This window comes from Eulemur rufifrons, chromosome 17 (assembly GCF_041146395.1).
Source record: "Eulemur rufifrons isolate Redbay chromosome 17, OSU_ERuf_1, whole genome shotgun sequence".
NCBI lineage: Eukaryota > Metazoa > Chordata > Mammalia > Primates > Lemuridae > Eulemur > Eulemur rufifrons.
In genome coordinates this window covers 33025267-33045963 of record NC_090999.1, presented here as the reverse complement: position 1 = coordinate 33045963, position 20697 = coordinate 33025267, and the positions used below count along the sequence as shown (strand labels likewise).

The 20697-nt window shown below is 38.9% G+C and overlaps 1 protein-coding gene across 1 annotated transcript in view; it reads right to left on the bottom strand.

Moving 5' to 3' along the window:
- Positions 1-6988: 6988 nt before the first annotated feature.
- Positions 6989-20697, bottom strand: part of ITGA2 (integrin subunit alpha 2) — a 73591-nt gene continuing 59882 nt past the window's right edge. Inside the window, exons 24-30 of the mRNA XM_069492229.1 lie at positions 17069-17171; positions 15478-15588; positions 14123-14227; positions 13679-13792; positions 10399-10488; positions 7532-7648; positions 6989-7069 (exon numbers count right to left, since the gene is read on the bottom strand). Of these exons, the coding sequence (XP_069348330.1) occupies positions 6989-7069; positions 7532-7648; positions 10399-10488; positions 13679-13792; positions 14123-14227; positions 15478-15588; positions 17069-17171 (721 nt within the window). The remainder of the gene's footprint in view (positions 7070-7531; positions 7649-10398; positions 10489-13678; positions 13793-14122; positions 14228-15477; positions 15589-17068; positions 17172-20697) is intronic.

The following is a 20697-nucleotide window of genomic DNA, read 5'->3' as shown; positions in this document are numbered from 1 at the left end:
TGCTCAAATAATTAGAAGAGTAGGCCCCCCCCCCAAAAAAAATCAGCCTTTAAGCGGATTGCCTGCAAGGTTTCAAGGCCACTTTGAAGTTGTGACTTTGTGTGATTGCTAGATAAGTTCACTCAAGAAGTAGGAAATTAAAACTTCAAGTATTTGAACATGTGGCAAAATGAAAAAAGAATTTCATCATCTTTGGATGAAAGTAACAGCAGATGGTCAGTGAGTGAACTGTGGATATTTTCATCCTTTGGGTATGTTTAGAGTCAATATATTTTCAATATTTTTTGAGAAATTGTGATTAAGAAGCTAGTAGTTTGAGGATTGGTCTCAGATCCCCAAATGAACCTACTGGATAATTAGAAAATGGATTCCTGAATGTATCTTGAATCCAGTCACTTCTTCCTTACTCCACTGCCACTTCCATAGTCCAAGCCTCCAATCCAATGCTCTTAGACTTTTGCCGTGGCCTGTGGACCACCCCTCTGTTGGCACTCTTCCCCCTCCTGCTAGATCATTCGTCACACTACTCAGAACCCTCTGATAGCTCATCATACCCTAGGACCTCAAAGTCCTCACCATGGCCTGCAGTCCTACACAGGGGCCCCTGCCTGCCCTCACCTCCTGTCTTGCTCCAGGTGTTCCCATAGTCTGCTTCTTCATTTTAGTCTCTGATTAAATGTTACCTCCTTCGAGAGCCTTCTCTGACTACCTATTTAAAACTGGAGTCCTCTCCCCTTCCTCTGCTTTGTATTTTGTTATGGTACTTGATGTACTATATCTAGTAGTTTATCACCATCGCTAGACTATAAACTTCATGACATCAGGGACTTTGACTTTGTCACTACGATGCTTAACTAATACATGAGTTTACTGTATGCACTCATATTTGTTGAATGAATACCACTGCTATTGGTGTTAAATAGTGTGCCCTACATTAAACTTGACACGTGTAGTTGTAATGCTTACAGGTGTGAAATGTATCTGGCTAAATGAATGCATGGGTCAGCCCAACTTTTCTCTTTCCCTTCCTTCCCCACTCCCATCCTATGACATCTTACGTAGTTACTGAGCATCTATCTAGTATTAAGATGGCAATGATTTGTGTGATGTAGTTAGGTGGATCATCCAGCAGAGGGGGGTAGAGGCAGGGCAACATGAGTCTTTGATTTTATTTGGAATAAAACCCAAAAGTTCAGCTTAGTAGCCATTTTCTTTAAAGGCAGGTTGGAGTGGTCCATAAATGAAAATTAGGCCCTGTTTTTGTGTAAGATGATGCCCAACTTTTAATTGGCATCTTGATTTAAAATATTAAAGAGTTATGATAGGATGAGGAAGGAGTTTTTTTAACAGGTGCTGTAGAATAAATAAAAGGAATTACTTTTTAAAAAGTGAGTAAATGTAAAACTATTTTCCACTTAACAGTATGGGGCAAAGTGGTAGCTTTAATACAGGTCTTTAGCAGCATTTCCTAACCTGCTCTGTGGAAAACAAACAAACAAACAAACAACTAAGGCTCCTGTTCTTGAACATTTTGTTTTATTTTTTAAGAAATGGAGTCCTGTTGCCCAGGCTGGCCTTAAACTCTTGGGCTCAAATGATCTTCCTGCTTCATCCTCGTGAGTAGCTGGGAGTACTGGCCCCTAGCACCGTGCCCAGCTCTCCCACATTGTATTTTAATGTGAGATACAAACCAAACACACTTACTGGTAGCTGTGCTGCAATAAGCTGCCCTTATGAGATGGTCCACTATTGGGATGGGCAGGGTGGCATGAGAGAGCACCTGATAAATGAGTGGGAGCCATCTGTGCATCTGTATAAATGGCAGCACTTACACACTTTCCAGCCATCCTTTGCATTAATCTGCCATCTGTACAGTGATGGCAGTCTGTGAGCCCGATGTGTACCTTATTTTATAATTTCAGTGTATGCATTTCAGCATATCTAATCTTTAAATAAAAATATTTAAATCCTCATTCTTACTACTAAAATTAAAAAAAACCAACTGTGCAGATGACGATGCTTTTGTATGTTGCAGGAGTTTGACTGATGTTTTTCCATCTCTATTCCTATCGTACATTTTATTTCAAGAGGTAAGTTGTGCTTTAGAGCAGTGCTTGTCAAATGTTAATGTAATATGAATCACCTGGGGATCTTGTTAAACTTCCAATTTGAATTTAGTAGTTCTGCGTGGCACCTGAGATCTGGGTTTTATAACAGGCTCCTAGGTGTTGCAGCACTGCCTATCCATGGACCACACTTTGAGGAGCAAGGCTTTAGTCTTAAGTCTGTAAACTCTGAAGGCAGTTTAAGGCTCCTGCAAAACATGCTTGAGGTCAATGCTAGAAAGGTAACAGACTGGATACCTACGGCTAGTTACATACTCAGTCTTCTTAGTCTTGAATGTGTTCTGAAGGACCCAAGTACATAAATATAGTAAAATGTGTAAGTTGTAAAAATCAAAACCCAAAGGAAGGTCGGGCGTGGTGGCTCATGCCTGTAATCCTAGCACTCTGGGAGGCCGAGGTGGGAGGATCGCTCAAGGTCAGGTGTTCAAGACCAGCCTGAGCAAGAGTGAGACCCCCTGTCTCTACTAAAAATAGAAAAAAATTAGCTGGACAACTAAAAATATATAGAAAAAAATTAGCCGGGCATGGTGGTGCATGTCTGTAGTCCCGACTACTCGGGAGGCTGAGGCAAAAGGATTGCTTGAGCCCAGGAGTTTGAGGTTGCTGTGAGCTAGGCTGACACCACGGGACTGTAGCTCAGGCAAAGAGCAAGACTGTGTCTCAAAAAAAAAAAAAAAAAAAAAACCAAAAAAAACCCCAAAGGAAAGAATTAGCTTTATTTTCAAAACAATTTTAATGATATTCAATAATGTGGTATGAAAAGAGTGGTATATAATTAAATAAAACTTTTCTGTTTGATTCTCTTACTGTGACATGAGAAAGACAATTTGTGTTAATTTCTACTCCAAATTGATTTTTGTTTCTCAGAAATCAAATGATTTGTGCAACTTGACATACAAACATGCATATATTTATGTTTATAGTTTTAGTGGAGAGAAAAATATAAATACATTTATTTAATCAAAAACAGCAAACATACTTATCACATCTTAAAGACTTACGTATTATATCTGAAAGAAAATATTCAAGACAATTTCTTTAAAAAATATACAATTCTAACAGTTGTGCAATATATACATTTATATTTTGACTTCCTCTGTCAAAATAAATCAGGTACATATGAAACTATATTTACATAATGGCTACATTTTCATTTTTAAAGTTAAAAGAACTAGTTAATATTTTCATTTATTTCAAAATTTACCCATGTGTTTATCTTTCACCTCTAGATGTTTAAATTAATTTTTCAAATTGATTAAAACAGGTATGCCTGAATGTACATGAAGAGCATAGTCCTAGAAACTTGTGTATACAATTGTGTTATGTGCACATTGAAATATTACAGATGGATCTGGGAGCACAGTTTAGGAAATTCTGCTCTTCTGTTTAATGATGTCCTCATGAATGAGATTTTCATATATTGGGTTAAAGCTTATATCAGGATAGCTATATTATAAAATTATACCTCTTTTAATAATTTTTAGTATAATCAATTGCGAGACTGTAATAAATTGCTTTAGTTTTCCTTACTCTTCACAGTTAATAGATAACTTTCACTATTTTACAGAACATTGCCAGCTAGAAAAAATTTCTGTCCAGTTAGGAGTTATTACTTCATTGCTGAAATGAGTGATGCACAATTTTAAATCTCAATGCGGTTTCTTCATCAAGCTACTTTACTACGTTACTATTTTATAATGCTTGTGTGGCAGCCATGCGTGAAGCAACTCAGAATTTTTATCTCATTCTATAGGCCTTGTCTATACACCATTTATGAAATGGAAATTTTAACATGACATCTTTTACAACCTCTACTCTACTTACTTTTAAAGCAAAAGTATAATATGAATAGAAAGACATAACTTTCCTTTAAAAGACTGTTTTGTTCCCCTTAATTTCTTGAATAAATAGTCGCCTTTGCTTAAAAGTGCTTGAGAAGTACTCCTCCCAGGAGGCACTTGACAATGTCTGGAGACATCTTTTGATAGTCACAACTGCAGGGGGAGATGCTACCTGGCTTCTAATAGAGGCCAGCAATGCTGCTAAACATCCTACAAGGCACAGGGCAGTCCTTGATGAGGAAGAATCACCTGGTCCAAAATGACAATAGTGCCCAGGTTGAGAAACCCTTCCCTAGTGTGATAAGTGGTGTGGAGGCAAGTGGCTAATATTTTACTTTACAGTAATCCAGCTACTTCCTGGAAACTGTGTAATCGACGCTGACTACTTAAGGCAAGGCTTAGTCAGAGTTCTCAAGCTCAATGTGTGTATGTGACCTTAGTTACGAACTTATCTAAGCAAGGTGAGGCAGAATAAAATAAAAGGACTGATGTGCTATATTTCTTTGTATAGCACATTGGAAAACTAGTATGTATATATACAGTAGTTACATGGTTTGTTAAATATTCTTTATCAACCTAATGACTAGTTTCTCTGCTCTTTTTAAATAAAATTTTGGTTGGAATGAAACAGTGAATTCACACAGCTGTTAAAAGATTTGAGCTCTGGCACACCTGACTAGAGAATACCATGCTGTTTTTCCTATAAACCCCTGACGTTTTATGGCTAATTGTTTGTTTGTTTGTTTGTTTGTTTTGCTTTGCTTTGTCAAACACAAGGTAAATCATTAAACAGTACATATGGCTCTGGACTGCCCACACGGGCCAGGCCAGGGGGGCAGTCACAGCCATTCATATGCACAGGGCAGATACCTGTTTTCCTCTGATGTCTTTCCCAAGTCAAACTCTTGGAGGATTTTCTATTTGTATTAGAGGAAATCCAGATGATAGCACTTTCAAACTGAAAGCATCACTGCCGAGCTCCAGCCCAGTCATCCCATTTTATAATGAGGATGCCGAGGTTTACGGAGGTTGAGGACTTGTCCTCAAAGCTTTAGCTATGTAGTGTCTGACATAAAATAGTTCCCATTGCCCTTTTCCTCCAAGTCTCTCCTAGAGAATGTGTGTGCTCAAGAGCCGAGAAAAGTAGAAATGGGTGGTGGTTCCTCAGTGTGGTCCATTTACATCATAATGACTGGGGTGCTTGTTAATATGAAGATTACTGGGCTTTATCCCACTCTGACCAAATAAGAATTATAGGATCTACATTTTGAACCAGCTTGCCCAAGTGAACACTCTCTCTTATGGAAGTTTAAGTACTCTGGAAACAAGACAAGCACACACAGTGCACCTGCTAATTTGGTGGTTTCTTTCCAATGCCTTGTGTGTAACTTTCTGTGAAATCCTGAGATGTTTTACTTTACCTTGATTACACTGCCTGAAATTCCAAAATTTAGAAATTCACTCAGGCTTAGTTTTCTTACTTGTTTAGCAATAAGTGAAAATAGCTCCTTGAAGTTAAGGAGTTTATACAGTAATTCACACAGTTTGTGAATTAACACATTGACTGCCACACCAGAAAAAAAAATTTTTTTCCATGAGGCCACGGTGTTTTGTTATGAAAATAGAATATAAACTTCAGAAACAAAATGATCCTTTTTAATTTAATGAAAAATTTGTTATTTTCTATTTTCTGTGCATGAGTTATATGCAACTTTTTTTTTTTCTTAGAATTACCACAGTTATCCAAGTAGAGTTATATGCAACTTGAAAAATAGTTCTCACAGCTCCCAAGGTGAAGAGATGTGTGAGTTACATATGCTTCACGAGGCCCCGGGCTCAAAACGACTGTGAGTTAAATACAACTCATATGGCAGTTGATGATTTTTTCCCTCCTAATACCTGGTGTAGAGCAGCTGTCCCGAGGGAGTGGGAGCTTTGGATGAAGGGTAAAGGAAGGTGGACAACTCTGGACCACTGGAGAGGAAGGCAGGCTTCAGACGGCTTCTATAACATGGGGCTCCAGGAGAAGGGAGAGTGGTTCAGTAAGGGGAAAGGGACATTGCCAAAGAAATTACTCATCTTTCAAAAATTCACTAGGTTCCTGCCAGCTACCTAATCAAGTCCTAAAAGGGAGCTGTTGTGTGCATCCTAAAAGGGAAAGGAAATTTCCTCCTTTTTTTTCCTCTGTCACAGTCTAGGCCTCCAGCAGGCAGGAATTTACCATAAATGTTGTTCTATTATGTGTTTTAAGCAAAGTTTTGTGCCTTGGCCTCTAAACTGCCCCTACCCCAACTTAAATGGAGATTTCCTCAGTAGGAGCTATACTGTAAACTCTGGTCAGTTATTCAAGCACATTTTGACAATTAAAGCAGGATAGGACTCTGAAGAGGCAGCTGTGGGCTGAAAGGAACCAAGCAAATTTTACCTAGTTTATAAATAAAATCATCACTTAAAAGTATCCTCTGTGGCAACTTTGGATGAGCAGCATAAATTGAAAAACAACCTGTGTTTTTTTCCCCTCTTGTTAACATCAATATTCATAATTATATATGTAAGTGGAAGTACTTATATATATATAATATAAATTATATACATATATTTATTTATTATACCAGGTACTTCCATTTTTGTCGTTGCTGTTTACAGGCAAGCACTTTAAAGACAGCATTTTTTTTTCCCAAAAGAAGTTGAGAAAGTTAGATTTTCTTTAAAACTTGTCATGCTTGGAAGCATTTCACGATTCTGACACAATGCACATTAGAATGTAAACTCTGGACCAGCCAGTTTAAAGATTACTTTTTCCCCCTCATAGAAAGTAAGTCTTTTACCCTTTATACCCTACCCCCCACCCACAATTTATTCATTCCAAACTGACCTGCAGTTTCTCTTAAAATGCCAGGCTAGTTTACCTTTTATATTATAAAAAAACAACTTGGATTTTAAAAAGAAATCCATTCACACAAACAGCAAATCCGGCTGGGATGCTGCCAGTTCCCACTGCGGCGACGTGTGCTGGGTGGTTCAGCTGTTGAGCTCTGTGGTCTCATCAATCTCATCCGGATTTTTGGTCATTTTTTCATATTTTCTTTTGAAGAAACCGAGCTGTAAAGGTGATGATGTAAAACGGTTACCACCCACGGCTTATTCTGTGTGGTGCCTTTGACCCGCTTGCTGCCCACTTCCCCTGAGGCCCCTCTGGGAATCCCTGAGGCTCTGGCCAGTGTGGTGTGCGGACTGCTGACCTGGTATCTCTCGCCCCTTTAGTGAGGAAATGTATATGCAGAGAGTTCTGCTGAATTGCAGAAAGTTAAATTTCTCTTGAGTCTACTCATCTGAAGCTGAACAAAATGTTCAGGGCTCTGGATGAAAAGAAGGTTAAAAAAATAATATAAAATCCTTACTGGTTGTTTTCAAAGACGTGAGTGAGAAACTGTAAACAAATTTGCATTTATATTTTCTCATAATACAGGAGATTCCATGTAAAACCTAAGGCTGCTGTTTTGCAAGCAAATTCAAGACAGAGGCCTTCAGGAGCCTGTATTTACAATATGAAACTTTTCTTACCTTCCATAAAACTGCAACCAAGGCTAACAGCAACAGGATCCCCGCAATTATACTTCCTACTATAACTCCTGTAGGTACTTCGGCTTTCTCGTGGGGTTTCATTATCGTAAGGGGAATCTGTAAACACATGTTCACAATTGAGTTACTAATTTTAGCATCAAAAAAAGGAGATGGTCTAGTACAATTCTCTAATTTTATGAATGAAGGACCATGGTTCTAGAAAGGTGACACGACTTTTTCTTAATGGTATTCCTCAAACATTGTACATTCCTCAAACACTGAACAATTTTTAGAGAAAATGCTCCTGCGAAGTCCAGGTAAGGAAAACAAATTTTCTGTTTTCTCCTTTTACCTACATCAGTATTTTACGGCTGCATCTCAGATAGTCATTTATGAGCTAGGGACTTCATTTTCTGGCATTCACATCCAGGGAAAGCACCATGGAGTTTAAGCAGACAGCCGTGGGGAAGGGAGTCAGAGCACAAACTAATTAACTCAGCTGCACCGTGATTAAACAACAACAACTTTGTCCTGTGTTTCTAAAATACTGATTTCACTTAAATCTCATGCAAGGTGGATGTCAAAGGTTGAAAAGTAGAGATAGTATCTTAGGGGTCAACTTGATCTTTCAGTGATAAAGTTGCCCCTGAGGCTATTTGGGGTTCTTCTTGTCCTCTCTGTCAGCAGCTGTAAGGGCCATAAGAGAACGGCTCTCCTGAGTCTTAACAGTAAAAATCCGTGATCTTTTCTTTAATTGGGGAAAGAGTGTCAATCATTTTCTTGATAAAATATTCTTAAAGAGCTGTATTTTGAAGCAAAGAAAGGAAACGATCTCCAATTTCTGACTTGGTTTAACATTACATTGCAGTGGCAGAGGAGCTGCTTTTTGTCACATAATTTATGGGCTGGGCTAAACTGGGAGCTGGCCTTGGTGACCGTATGTCTTCTAATTTGTATCTTCAAGAGCTAAAATAAGGCTTTATAAATTAATGAATAAAGTGACTATTAAGTGATATGCCCACTTTTCTTGGGCTAGGATCAGGGCTCACACCTGTAATCCTAGCACTCTGGGAGAATCACTTGAGCTGGGAGTTAGAGACCAGCCTGAGCAGGAGCAAGACCCTATCTCTACTAAAAATAGAAAAAATGAGCTGGTCTTGTAGTCCCAGCTACAGGGGAGGCTGAGGCAGGAGGGTCGCTTGAGCCCAGGAGTTTGAGGTTGCAGTGAGCTATGATCACGCCACTATATTCTACCCAGGGGGACAAAGGGAGATTCTGTCTCAAACAAACAAACAAACAAATAAATGAAAAATAAATAAGTCATCTACTACTTCTCTCTATTCCACAGCTTCCTAATCTGGGGTCCATGAACTCACAAGTATAACATTTTGTAGATCAGATTTTTAAGTGGTCCAGGGATTTAAATAATTGTAGCAATCACTTATCTACCTATAAAAATGTGTCAAGTTATTATTTATATTCAAACATTATTCAAAAAATTATCCAAATTGTTTGGATTAAAAAAAAATTTCCATAGACACAAGTAATAGTTGGCTTCCGTTATTTATTAGCATTGCTCAGGAAAACCAAGAAAACAAAAATCGAATGGGTTTGTTAAAGTTCCTCATTTGAATTTCCAGTTAATATATTTAATATTAGTTTCTAAAAAACAAAGACTTCATCAGTTTCACATATTGTCTGAATGCTACGTTTTTCTAAAGTGAGCTTTAAAAAACATCTATACTACTTTTCCCCTAGGCTAAATGCATAGCGCTTTGAATTGAAGTCCACATTTCCTTTGGCTGCATTTCTGATTTTCCAGGCCCCAGCCTGTGGAGAGAGGGTGTGGGCTTTCACTGAGGCTCCTAAACCAGAAGCAGAAAAGCGTCCTCTATTGTGTGGAATCATTTTCCCTGGGACAAGAGTGGGGCAGCAGTGCTGTGAGCTCTACTCGCTGGCATTGAGTGAGGTCCAGAGTTCACGGGGCCATTGCCTCTTTAACCAACTCTGTGGGCTGCAGCAGCGGACTGAGGCCAAGTGCCAAGCTAGCCCTGGGGGCAGAGTCTTGACCTGGCTTCCAACTCCTAATACAAGCATTGGGAGGAAAATGCTCGGGGCTCTGCCAGCAGATTAGCTGGGCATGGAAATCCCACTGTATCTAAATATGGCATATTCTAACCAGAGTTTCAGTGCAAAAGGAAAATTGTCTTGTGCCAGCTCTTAGAACAGAGAGCCTTTGTTTTCTGTAAAAGTACATTTCTTTGCAAAAGCTTTTTTATGAAGGGGAGCATTTATAGTTTTCTAGAATGTAAGACCTAATGAATGGGCATGTCATACAGTGTCAGTGTCTAATTGTAAAGAGTACTATTTAAAAAAACCTTATTAAGCATGCTGCAGCACTTCTCTCTAAAAAATGCTCTAAAATACAATTTATGATTTTTAAATGAGTATGATGTAGATTTTGCAGCCTAAGATCTAGACAGTTTTGTGTAAACATGAGGAGAAAGGAAGAACTGGTGGTGCTGGTTTAGGCATGGAGAAGAGACACCATGGAGTCCCAAACAAGAGAGGGGGCCCCTTTTGTTGTGTCTTTCATTGGATCACCACTTCTAGGAAAGCCAGCCTTGCCAACAGGGGTTGGGGGGAGGGCAGGGGAAGTGCAGCATGGAGGAGGACATACGTCACTGAACTTTGTGAGTAGCAAGCACCCTTGCCAAAAGTTTAACATAATAACCATCAGATTCTTAAAGTTTCAGTAAGATACTTCTAGATACATGTAGAGGAGAAGAACGACTATTCCAAGTTTTCAGCAGTGGAATGCCTATCATAGACTCTAATGCTCACCGTGAGGGCTGTGATGCACTCACCGTGACAGAGTTATCTTCAATAACATATATCTGAGGGTTATAGGTGTTGATTTCTGCGGCTGCCATCAGCTGTACTGTCTGGAAGGTTGACTGGAACATAAGAATAAAGAATATAGTTTATTCTAGCAGCAGTGAATGCAGAAAACCTGGCATGTTTATGATTTCTTTCTTTCCTGGTAGAAAGTGACAAGATCAAATGCCAACTCTGAAGAGTCAAGAATTTTTGTGTGCTTAAACCAGTGCTATGTTTGGTGACTGCTCATCAGAAGGACCTGGAGAACTTTTAAAACATGCAGATGACCAGGCCCTGCCACACCAAATCAAACCAAATCTCTGGGATGGGATCCAGACATCAGCAAGTTAAAATATCTCCCTGGTGGGATTTGAACTTGAACATAGGGGTGAAAAACAAGGGCTTAAAAACAAATGTTTTTAATTGGGAAAGATCATAGTTCAGATTTTTTAAAACTTCATAGTGTAGTCCATGACATGAAAGAAAATTGCAAAGTTGGTATTTTTATATACTTGCCTGAATAAGTCATAACGGAATGGAAAACCAATATTTAAAAGGGAAGAGAATTTTCCTTCTGGGAGCATGTGTGTAAAATAATACTGTTTAAAATTAATGTACTTGAACTTAACCATGCAAGTCAGCAGCAGACACCCTGAACTTTTTGCATGTTGTATCACATCAGTAATAATTTAGATTTCCTAATTTTAAGTGTTTCTGTCAAATAACACTGGATTGGGGCAAGCATATAGGAAGGACATATATTTTACGCTGATGTTATCACTAACCTAATATGAAATAATTTTATATCCATTACTCTATCTAGTTTATCTAGTTACAGAAAAAGAAACCTTTTCAATGGAAACGTTATTGATGTGTATATTTCATTGTTATTATATTATCTATAAAGCAAATATTGGGCCTGATGCACACTGTGAAATAGAATACAATGCTCAGATTTTAGAGCTACTTTTACGTGCTCTGACTGCTAGGGCTCAGTTTTTCTGGTTACTAGGGCACACTATTCAACATACTCCATGAGGTAATTTGCTAAACTATATCTGGCTGCCAGAAAGAGAGAATGCATTTCCAAAAAGTGAGCAATTAATTTATTTCTTTTCCACTGGGGCTCGGTCTCTGGTTACTCTTAATTTTCTCAAGATAGAAGATTGCGTCACAGGTTAACTCTGATCGCCAGTAACATATGTTATTGGGGGAACATTAAGAGTATTGATAACGGTTTAAGTTTAAAAAACAAGTAGCAGTTAAGTGAATGCTGGCTTCATAGTCCCTGGAGGTCAAAGGTGAAGGAATTTTTCTTACAACACTCCCAGATTAGACCCTTCTCACAGGTACACAATATCCTGCGGGGTTAACAGGTAGAGGAAGCTGCACCACACACGGGGAGAGTGAAGAAACACACCTGCCGGCATTCATAGGCTTTTCCTTACAAACGGCAGCCAACACTGACATCCATTTGGAGGCCTGAGCAATCACGTTGTGATAAAATTACTTGAAATGTTAAATTGACTTGCACTACATCAGAAAAAGGGTGGTGACAAAAGGCAGTACATTAATGAGTTCTAACACAGGAAATGAGCCATATTTCAGACCCGATCTCCTAGGTGGTCTGAGAAAAATGTCCACTTTGCTGTTGAAGTAGCTGAAAACAAGGTGGGGATAAACATTTGGCCTTTCATGAAGGAGGAAGATGTGTAGGACTTGACATACAGCAACTCTCAAGGGTGTTTTCTCAGTGTGACCATTATAACCATGTGGAACAGCATAAATAATACACTTCCTAACAAGTTTGCCCCCAGAAATGAAACTGCTGCTTCTGAAGACCACTGGGAAGGTACTATAAAAAAATCTCACAGTTGAAATGATGTAGCTTTAAACAAACTCAAGAAAATCCAAATGTGTTTTACAGAGCTGGGGTGATTGCATTTTGATGTGCAACAGTCAGTGTTCGTTCCTTCCCAGTTGGCAAAGTTTGCTATGAAAACATTTGTTCCTCAAATCCAAGGAGCCAAGAACCAATCGGTAAAACTGAGCCCCACGCAGCAGCAGCTGGGAAGGGGGTACAACCACGAGCTGCTTCACATAGTATAGGATTTAGAACTGTCCTGAAGGCTGGGGAGCAAATGCAACCAACGAGAAAACAAAATGAAAGCAAACAAGCAAAAAGAAAACCCAACTCCTCACTTCCCCACTTTCCCAATTCTGCATTTTTTTCTAACCTTTCACTATTACTTTTTTTTTTTTTACTATGTCTTTATCCAAGAATATTGCTTATATTTTGACTCCAAGGACAAGTTTGGAGGGAGCTCAGTTCTCTAATCTCACACAAACCTCTGTAGCAAGGAGTGGAGTTTATTGGAAGGATCATAAAATGGTAAGTAAAAACAGGGAGTAGAGTCTGGTTGTAAGCATGTTGGGAACTGATTTATTATTTAAAACAAAAAAATCCAGTGAGAGCTACAAAGCCCCCCAGGAGGTTTCAGACTAATTTCTATTTTGCCACCTCAATCGAAACCAGTGTTGGTAAAAGGAATGGTGAGCCACTCAAGCAGCTGGATTTACAGAGGGCTGTCTATCCTTACAGTTTTCATGCCAGACCTAAATTCTGGCTACCAAAATTCCCACTGAAAGCAAGTATCACTATGGCAGACTCATACTTGCCATATGGAAAAACAACACTGACATTGTTTTGACACTTCAAACTTTTCATGGGGATTGAAATGATTTACAAAGTAGTGTGATCACTGGGCTCTTGCCATCAGAGAAAGTGCAAAACAGTAGAGCAGAGTGGTTCCCTGGCTCCAATAGAGGGAGATGGATCTTCATGCTAGATTCATCTACTGGGTGGTTTGAGATCAGTCAATTAGCTGAGAGCTCAAGGAGTGAGACAGAGGCAGATAGTTAGATTTGGGTGTGTGGAGATGGGAAGATGGGGAGAGACAAAACAGGCCGCCCACTGCAGCCCAGGACAGCAGAGGTGGCATTGACAGCATCCCACAGATGGAGCAGGATGGCGTGGAGTCTCAGAAGCAGACCCTTTCACGAGTGCCCCGGGCGAAAGGCACAGCCAGGTTGGGTGGGCCTTGGAGAGGGATGGAAACGTACTGCCCTCCAGGGTAAAACTGCTCTAGGTTATTCAGGCACTGCTGAACATTAGCCAGAATCCTGATTTTGTCAAAGGGGAAGAACTTCTTGACAGTGAAGTCTTACATTTCCCAGCTATTGATAAATCCAATAAATGAAACTTACTGATGCAAAAGTCCCATTCCAAATTCTGGTAGACACATTAACAAAGTATTCTCCTTTCATGTGAAGGTCTTTCAGCCAGCAGGTAACGTTACTACAGGAAGCAGTTCTACAGTTCTTATGGGGGAGTCAATAATTAAATAGAGAGAGGATTAGTATGGGCATTAACAATAAATGTTCCAAAGTGCACAGTGCATAAACATAGTTTCACATGAGTCCTTTTGATGTCATGAAGTCTGGAACTTGAATTTCATAAGTCATGGCATAACTAATGACTCTAATAACCTATATTTGAGCATGTATTTTCTAAATCTTGATTCCTGTAAGCCATCAAAGGCAAAATAAGAAAACTCTCTACTATCAGCTGTTTGGAGAAGAGAAGTGCCTTGATTCCATGTAAAACAGTGCCTTGCTGAAGGGAACTTCCACACCTTAACCTGTCCTTACCAATTCTTTTGTATGCCAGAAATTTTCACTCTTGAAGGATACAGAGGAGGAAGTTTCTCCTATTTTCAGTGGATTGATATCTGCATTACAACTGATGTCACCAGCCTACAAAGAAGAATAGCCAATCAGACTGAAGAATCAAAATGGTTTATTTCCTCGTAACATGTTAGGAAGTCCTACTGTCACCTGTTGGAGCAAGGGAGGGGCTGTTAGGCTTCTTTCAACTGCACTGACCTGGACACACTCCTTGTAATCACTAAGGTAAACCGTGAGGTATTCAAATCCTCCTGATGTGAACTGATGAGGTGGGCTGTAAGAATAGCCCATATGTATCCAGACTCAGTGACTCATGCCTGTAATCCCAGCACTCTGGGAAGCCAAAGCGGGAAGATTGCTTGAGGTCATGAGTTCAAGACTAACCTGGACAAGAGTGAGACCTGTCTCTTCTAAAAATAGAAGAAATTAGCTGGGTTTGTTGGTGTGTGCCTGTAGTCCCAGCTACTTTGGAGGCTGAGACAGGAGGAGGTTACAGTGAGGTATGATGACGCCACTGCACTCTACCTGGGGTAACAGAATGAGACTCTGTCTCAAAAAAAAAAAAAAAAAAAGTAGCCCATATGTGCTAAGGCAAATTTGCAATAGCAATAGACTGATTTAATTTGGGGTTCTTTTCTGTGGAACATTTTAGGATTCTGATTTCCTATAGTCCCTTATGCACACTACAGGAGTAACATGACGGTAGAGCTAGCTAAGTGCTGGACTAAGGGTGAGCCAATGTCAAAGGGCTTGGCTAGAGCAGTGCTTCTCAGCTCAGGCTGCATGGTAGAACCTCCTGGGGAGCTTTTAAAGAAAAACACCAGTGTTAGAGTCTTATCTCTAGAGATTCTGAGCTAATTGCCTAGGATGCATCTGGGCATGACTCTTATTTAAAAAGCAATCTGGGTGATTAAAATGAACAGCCAGGGTTGAGTATTACCAGGAGAAAGTCCAGGCTGGCTGCTTGAAGACCAGCTACTAATTGTACCATAGATCTACTATGCTCCTACCATAGGTTTCAACCTCTCACTCCCTGGTCTTTTCTTAACAGGGCCCATCAAAGATAGATCTTTAACTGGCCAAAATGGGACCTTTGGAATAATTTCTGCCACCTGTAAATCCCTAGACTCAGATACTTGTTTTCTTATAACAATATTCTGTTTCTAACGTGACATTAACTGCTAGTTAACTGGCATGCAGGATGCATAGGGATTATTTTCTGTTTCTATGTGTAAGATGTCAGACACAATCACCCCAACCTCATGGGTTATTTCCATCTTGAAAGTGCACATGTTTATAGGCAATTTTGGTATCCTTACCTGGTCTGTGTGCACCCCAGTCAGGTACATGAGTGGATTCTTTTCTTTGGTGTACTGAGGGATGTGGATGATTACAGATGCCATGCTTACTGGAACACTTCCTGTTGTCACCTACGTAGGGAACAAAACATGCTGGTACTGCTACAGGATGTACAAGATGCAAGGAAAGTGATCAATAACCCCCGTGTTGAGGAAGGACAACTATACAGTGGTAAGACTGAGTCTATTTGAAGGTGAGTGATCACTTTATAGGCATATTGGGTCTTTCCGTCTCACCTTTTAATGGAAAAAACTCAACATCTACAACTTTAATGGGTAAATAATTTGTGACTTGAGAGATGTGGCATAAATGGTTAAAAACACCATCTGTGGAGTTGGGCTGCCAGGGAGTGGGGTCCCACTCTGCCACTGACTAGCAGTGTGGCTTGGGCAAGGAATTTGACCTCTCTATGCTTCTTTTTTTTCATTACTAAAATAAAGATAATGAGAAATTCAGCAGCTATGTGCTGATACAGGGCACTGTTCTCACTGGTAGGGTTTGTGCTCTAATTGGCAGGGCTCATGCCCTACTGGTTGTTAAACATTTTAAATAACATCCCTAGGAATAATAACAGAACCGACCTCATAACTGATTTGGGAATTAAATGGGGGTAACATACTAAAGTGCTTGATACTATGGCTGATACTTAATACACTCTCTATGAATGTTATTTTATTACTACTACAAATTGATGGAAAGAACATAGTTGCCAAATACCATTCACATTTTATAAATTCTAGTATCTGGATCACAAATCAAGATATTTTTAAAGATTTTTTAAATAGATTTTTTAAATCATAAAACTGCAACCTTGTAATGAACTAGTAAAAAATGTACAAAAATAAAATGATATTGGCTTAGAGAGGTGGATGAATTCTTTTTACTTTCCAAAGTTCTGTAACTTTATTATATTATAAAATATTCATTCTTTCACAAATTAATTTCCCTTTATGTAACCAATAATCATTAGATTAATAATTGCTTACTAATACCCAATAGAATTTGATTCAAAGATATTTTTAGATACTACCTAGTATGACTGTACAAAACCCATATTTGTATACAAATAGTAAACTTCTCAAACAGAAGTGGTATCCAAGTTTAAATTGGCATAATAATTATATTCCAAACACTTTTACCCATAGCCATACCATTATAGTAATGCTCTGTTGATTAATGTTGAACATTTGCCTTTAAAATATATTAATTATCCCTTACCCAGGACACATAACTATGCACAAATCCAGTTGTTTACAAATCTATGATCTATCCTAGGAGTTCTCAAAAGTATGGCACCTGAATCAACAGCAGAAGCATCACCAGCGAACTTGCTAGAAATGCAAATTTTTAGACCCACCCCAGACCTACTGAATCAGAAACTCTGGGAATGAAGCCCCCATAATCTGTGTTTTAACAATTCCTCCAGGTGGTAAACCTTTGAGAATCACTGGTGTATTCCAATTTCTTTTTACTGTATTATTCTCTTCCCAGACTCATTTTTTTCTTCCCCCTTTCTCCTGGATTTGTCGTCCTTATGACAAGCTTACCAACCTTAAGGGAGAAGGTGAATTTTGGACCAATATCTTCAAAATTGTGCACAATAGAAGGAACCTTCCCGTCCGAGGAGACTTCATAAAAATTTATGTTGGTGGATCTGTTGGATGATGGTGGTAAAGCCAGATATTTTAGTTTTACTGTTGTTCTCAAAGCTTAATATTTCTTTTATTTAAGTATCTTATAGCTTATAAGTAAAAGTTTAATTTTAGTTGCAAAAGCACTAAATGAAAATAAATGCTTGTTAATGGCTTATGGTCCAATGTATGTTTCAAAGACTAACAAAAATTCCTTCCAAAACAATCTTGTCATGGGCTTGCTGCTAAGAATCTGTACATTATAGGTTTATCAGTTGTCAAATTTCTAAAATAAGTACAAAAGTATTACTTTAGAACTGATAGTAGAATTCCTCTCAAGATTGCTGTTATATTGACTGGTATGTCAATATAGTGGACACTTAGCCTGTGTTGGTTGTATGAATGCATTTATAAGGCAGGGGTTTACTACTTTGTGTGGCTGAAATACAATAATAAGAGTACTGGGTATTAGCTCCTGCACTATTCATTATTGGATGTCTGTGAAACATGGTATACATTATTTTTTTAATTCCTTATTCCTATCCTTCCCTAGTTCCAAAGCAACTCAAATGGTTTAGGTCTGAATTCAGGTTGGTCAAATCTGTTTCCACCACTAGAGACCACCTTTAAGATGGTTGACCCAGAAGTTTTATTAGACTAGACTTAAAGGCTTTGAACTGATCCTGACTCTTTTGCTTGGGATTTCCAACTAAGGTCTGCAAGCAAAGTGATGACTAGGTCAGAGGAACCCCCACAGGACCACTCAGACTAGAATGAAACTAGTCTCCTCACTCATTTCTGGGGCTCTGAGGTGGGATTCCAACCAGGGTAGCTTCTTTGGGTGGGGATTAAGGGGCAAGTGGTGAGAGTAGAGTCTGAGAAGCTCTATGTACATTTTCTTCATTTATTCCCACTGGACAATTTATCTTAATTATAGGGTGTTGATTTTATTTCCGGGCTACACATTTTCTGAGGGAGAAAAATTTGTTGTTTTCTTTACGAAAACCTTGTCTTTCTCTGTTATGCCTTAATTTTTTTTTTCCAAATTCTCAAAAGAAAACTATGTCATAGGGAGATTTGAATAGATGTGGTACTTGTCAAGGTTATATATGAGAGGAAACAATGATTTGTCAGCCTGATGTGGAAAATAGGAATACTGACTAGTCTCGAAACAGAAAGCTTGGCTATATGTGCATGAATTATTTCCTTTGCTTTCCAGATGATCTTTGTGTGAGCTCCTAAATAGGACCAGTTTCTAAATTAGTATGTTCTGCTTTTGCATTTTAAAGAGATCTGATATTTTGCTGTTTGTTACTGAAGTGTTCTTTAAATTACTTAAGTGGTCATCAATATATTTGTGATAGCAGTTAGCTATGCTGGGGAGGGGGGTCTTGAAGAAATACTATTTATTTCTCACCGATCATATTTGTACAATGTAACTTCACAGCTATGTACTATCAAAGTTGTTGCTAAGGGTTACACTCAATAGGAAGTTTTGCAAAAGTTTGCAAAGATGTCTATTAAAAAATTTTTTTTTTGCAGCACTGCTTATATGATTAAACACAAAATAAAAATGCAAAACAACCAAATATCTCATTAATATTGTGTTGGCTATATAAATTATGATCCAGCCAGGACTAGCATAATATAAGTTAAATTTGTGTGTCCCGATATGAAAATTTCTCTAAAGTTACATAAAAAGCAAGGTACAGAAGATTACATAAAAAGCAAGGTTCCTTTTGGGCAAATAAAATGTGTATGTGCACATATGTGTATGTATCTGTGTGTGTGTTACATGCACGCATCTGGTAGAAAAGCAAACCCTGTATCTGGAAGGTATTCTGAAAACAGTCTTATTTGTCTGCTATAGGGAGTGGAACAAGGGAAGGGAGGGAGGGATGACCTCACCTTTTATTGTGTATCTTTCTGCAATGTTTGGGTTTTGTAGATGGTAGGATTAAGAGCCATTTTAGCTTTTGTTCTTTATAATTCTCCATGTTAAATTTTTTGACTATATGATATATTTTAAAGAATATTAGCATATATTAGAATCCAAGTTACCATCACAAAAATACATAGCTAAGACATTAATTAGTAAAAGTGAAGTCCCATTTCAATCTATTTCCTGTTAAAATATCTGAAAAATGCCAGGTGTGGTAACTCATGCTGGTAGTCCCAGCCCTTTGCAAGGTTGAGGCGGGAGGACTGTTTCAGGCCAGGAGTTTGAGATCAGCCTGGGTAACATCATAGAGAGACCTAATCTCTACAAAAAAGATAAAAAATATTTAGTCAGGTGTAATGGCACGCACCTGTAGTCTCTGCTACTTGGGAGGATGAGGCAGGAGGATCACTTGTACCCAGGAGTTGGAGGCTGCAGTGAGCTATGATGATGCCACTGCACTTCAACCTGGGTGATGGAATCATACCCTATCTCTAAACACACATACACACACACACACACACACACACACCCCTAAAAAAATTGGCCATGGTGGGAAAGTGGAATGATTTAAATGATACAAAAAGTGTTTAGAGGAAAGAAAGAATCAATGTAAGTAAGAAGAAAAAAAATCTAGATAATGTGACAATATCATTCTTTTTGGTTGCATTTGTTTTCAGTTACTTATTTTAGCAAGTGGGGTTCCTTTAAAGTCTGCAGTTACTGATGAATTTTTCAGAGATGAATGACTTGGACTGTATTTTGCTTCTGCTTTGCTGTTTGCAACTCACTTAATACAGAAGCATTCTTTTCATCTCTGCTCATGTGTCTCAAGCTCTAGACATGATGACATATTTTCCTTTTTGTTTTTGCTCAGTGATCTATATTGGATGATCTACAAATTCCATGCTTTTAGGGGCTAGGGTGATGTGGTAAAAGTTGGAAAAACCTGCTGTCACTGGACTTCTTGGGAAAACACTGTAGCATGTTTTTCACGGGTCATTAATATTCCTCAGTGCTTCACCAGGTAGAGAACTCCTGGTTCCCAGCCTTGGAGGTGGGCATCCCTGGTGGCCCATGCACCTGCGCAGCTGTGCTCCTGTGTGTCTGTGTCATGAGCTTGCTTCACTTCTAAGTGTGAATTAAGACAATATCAACCCTTAGTACCCATGGTACTTGTATGTTACCCTCTTCCCAAGACACCTGTTTCTCTGAACAATTCAAGATAGCTGGTCTCAACCAGTACCATTTTGATAGCTGCTCTCAAGTTTACTTGCTTTGGGCAGGAAAAGGGAAGGGAAGAAAGCATTTCTTCATGGGTGACCTCCTTCGGAAAACCTCTCATTTACTCCCGATTGGAATAAAACCCCAATCTGTTTTGTTAGGAAATCATGCAGAAACTAGACTAGATCTAGATATTCAATCTGTGACTAAATTCAATATTTTCTGTGAACCTACTATGTGCAAAGCATTGTGCTTGGGGCATCACTTTCCAGGAATGGGGATATTGCTTGAGTTCTCATACACAGTAGGAATTAGGCAATGAGAAAAAAGTGCCGGCAACTCTCAGGACCCTTTAGAGTTCTGTTTCAACATCTTGGGGAAGTCTG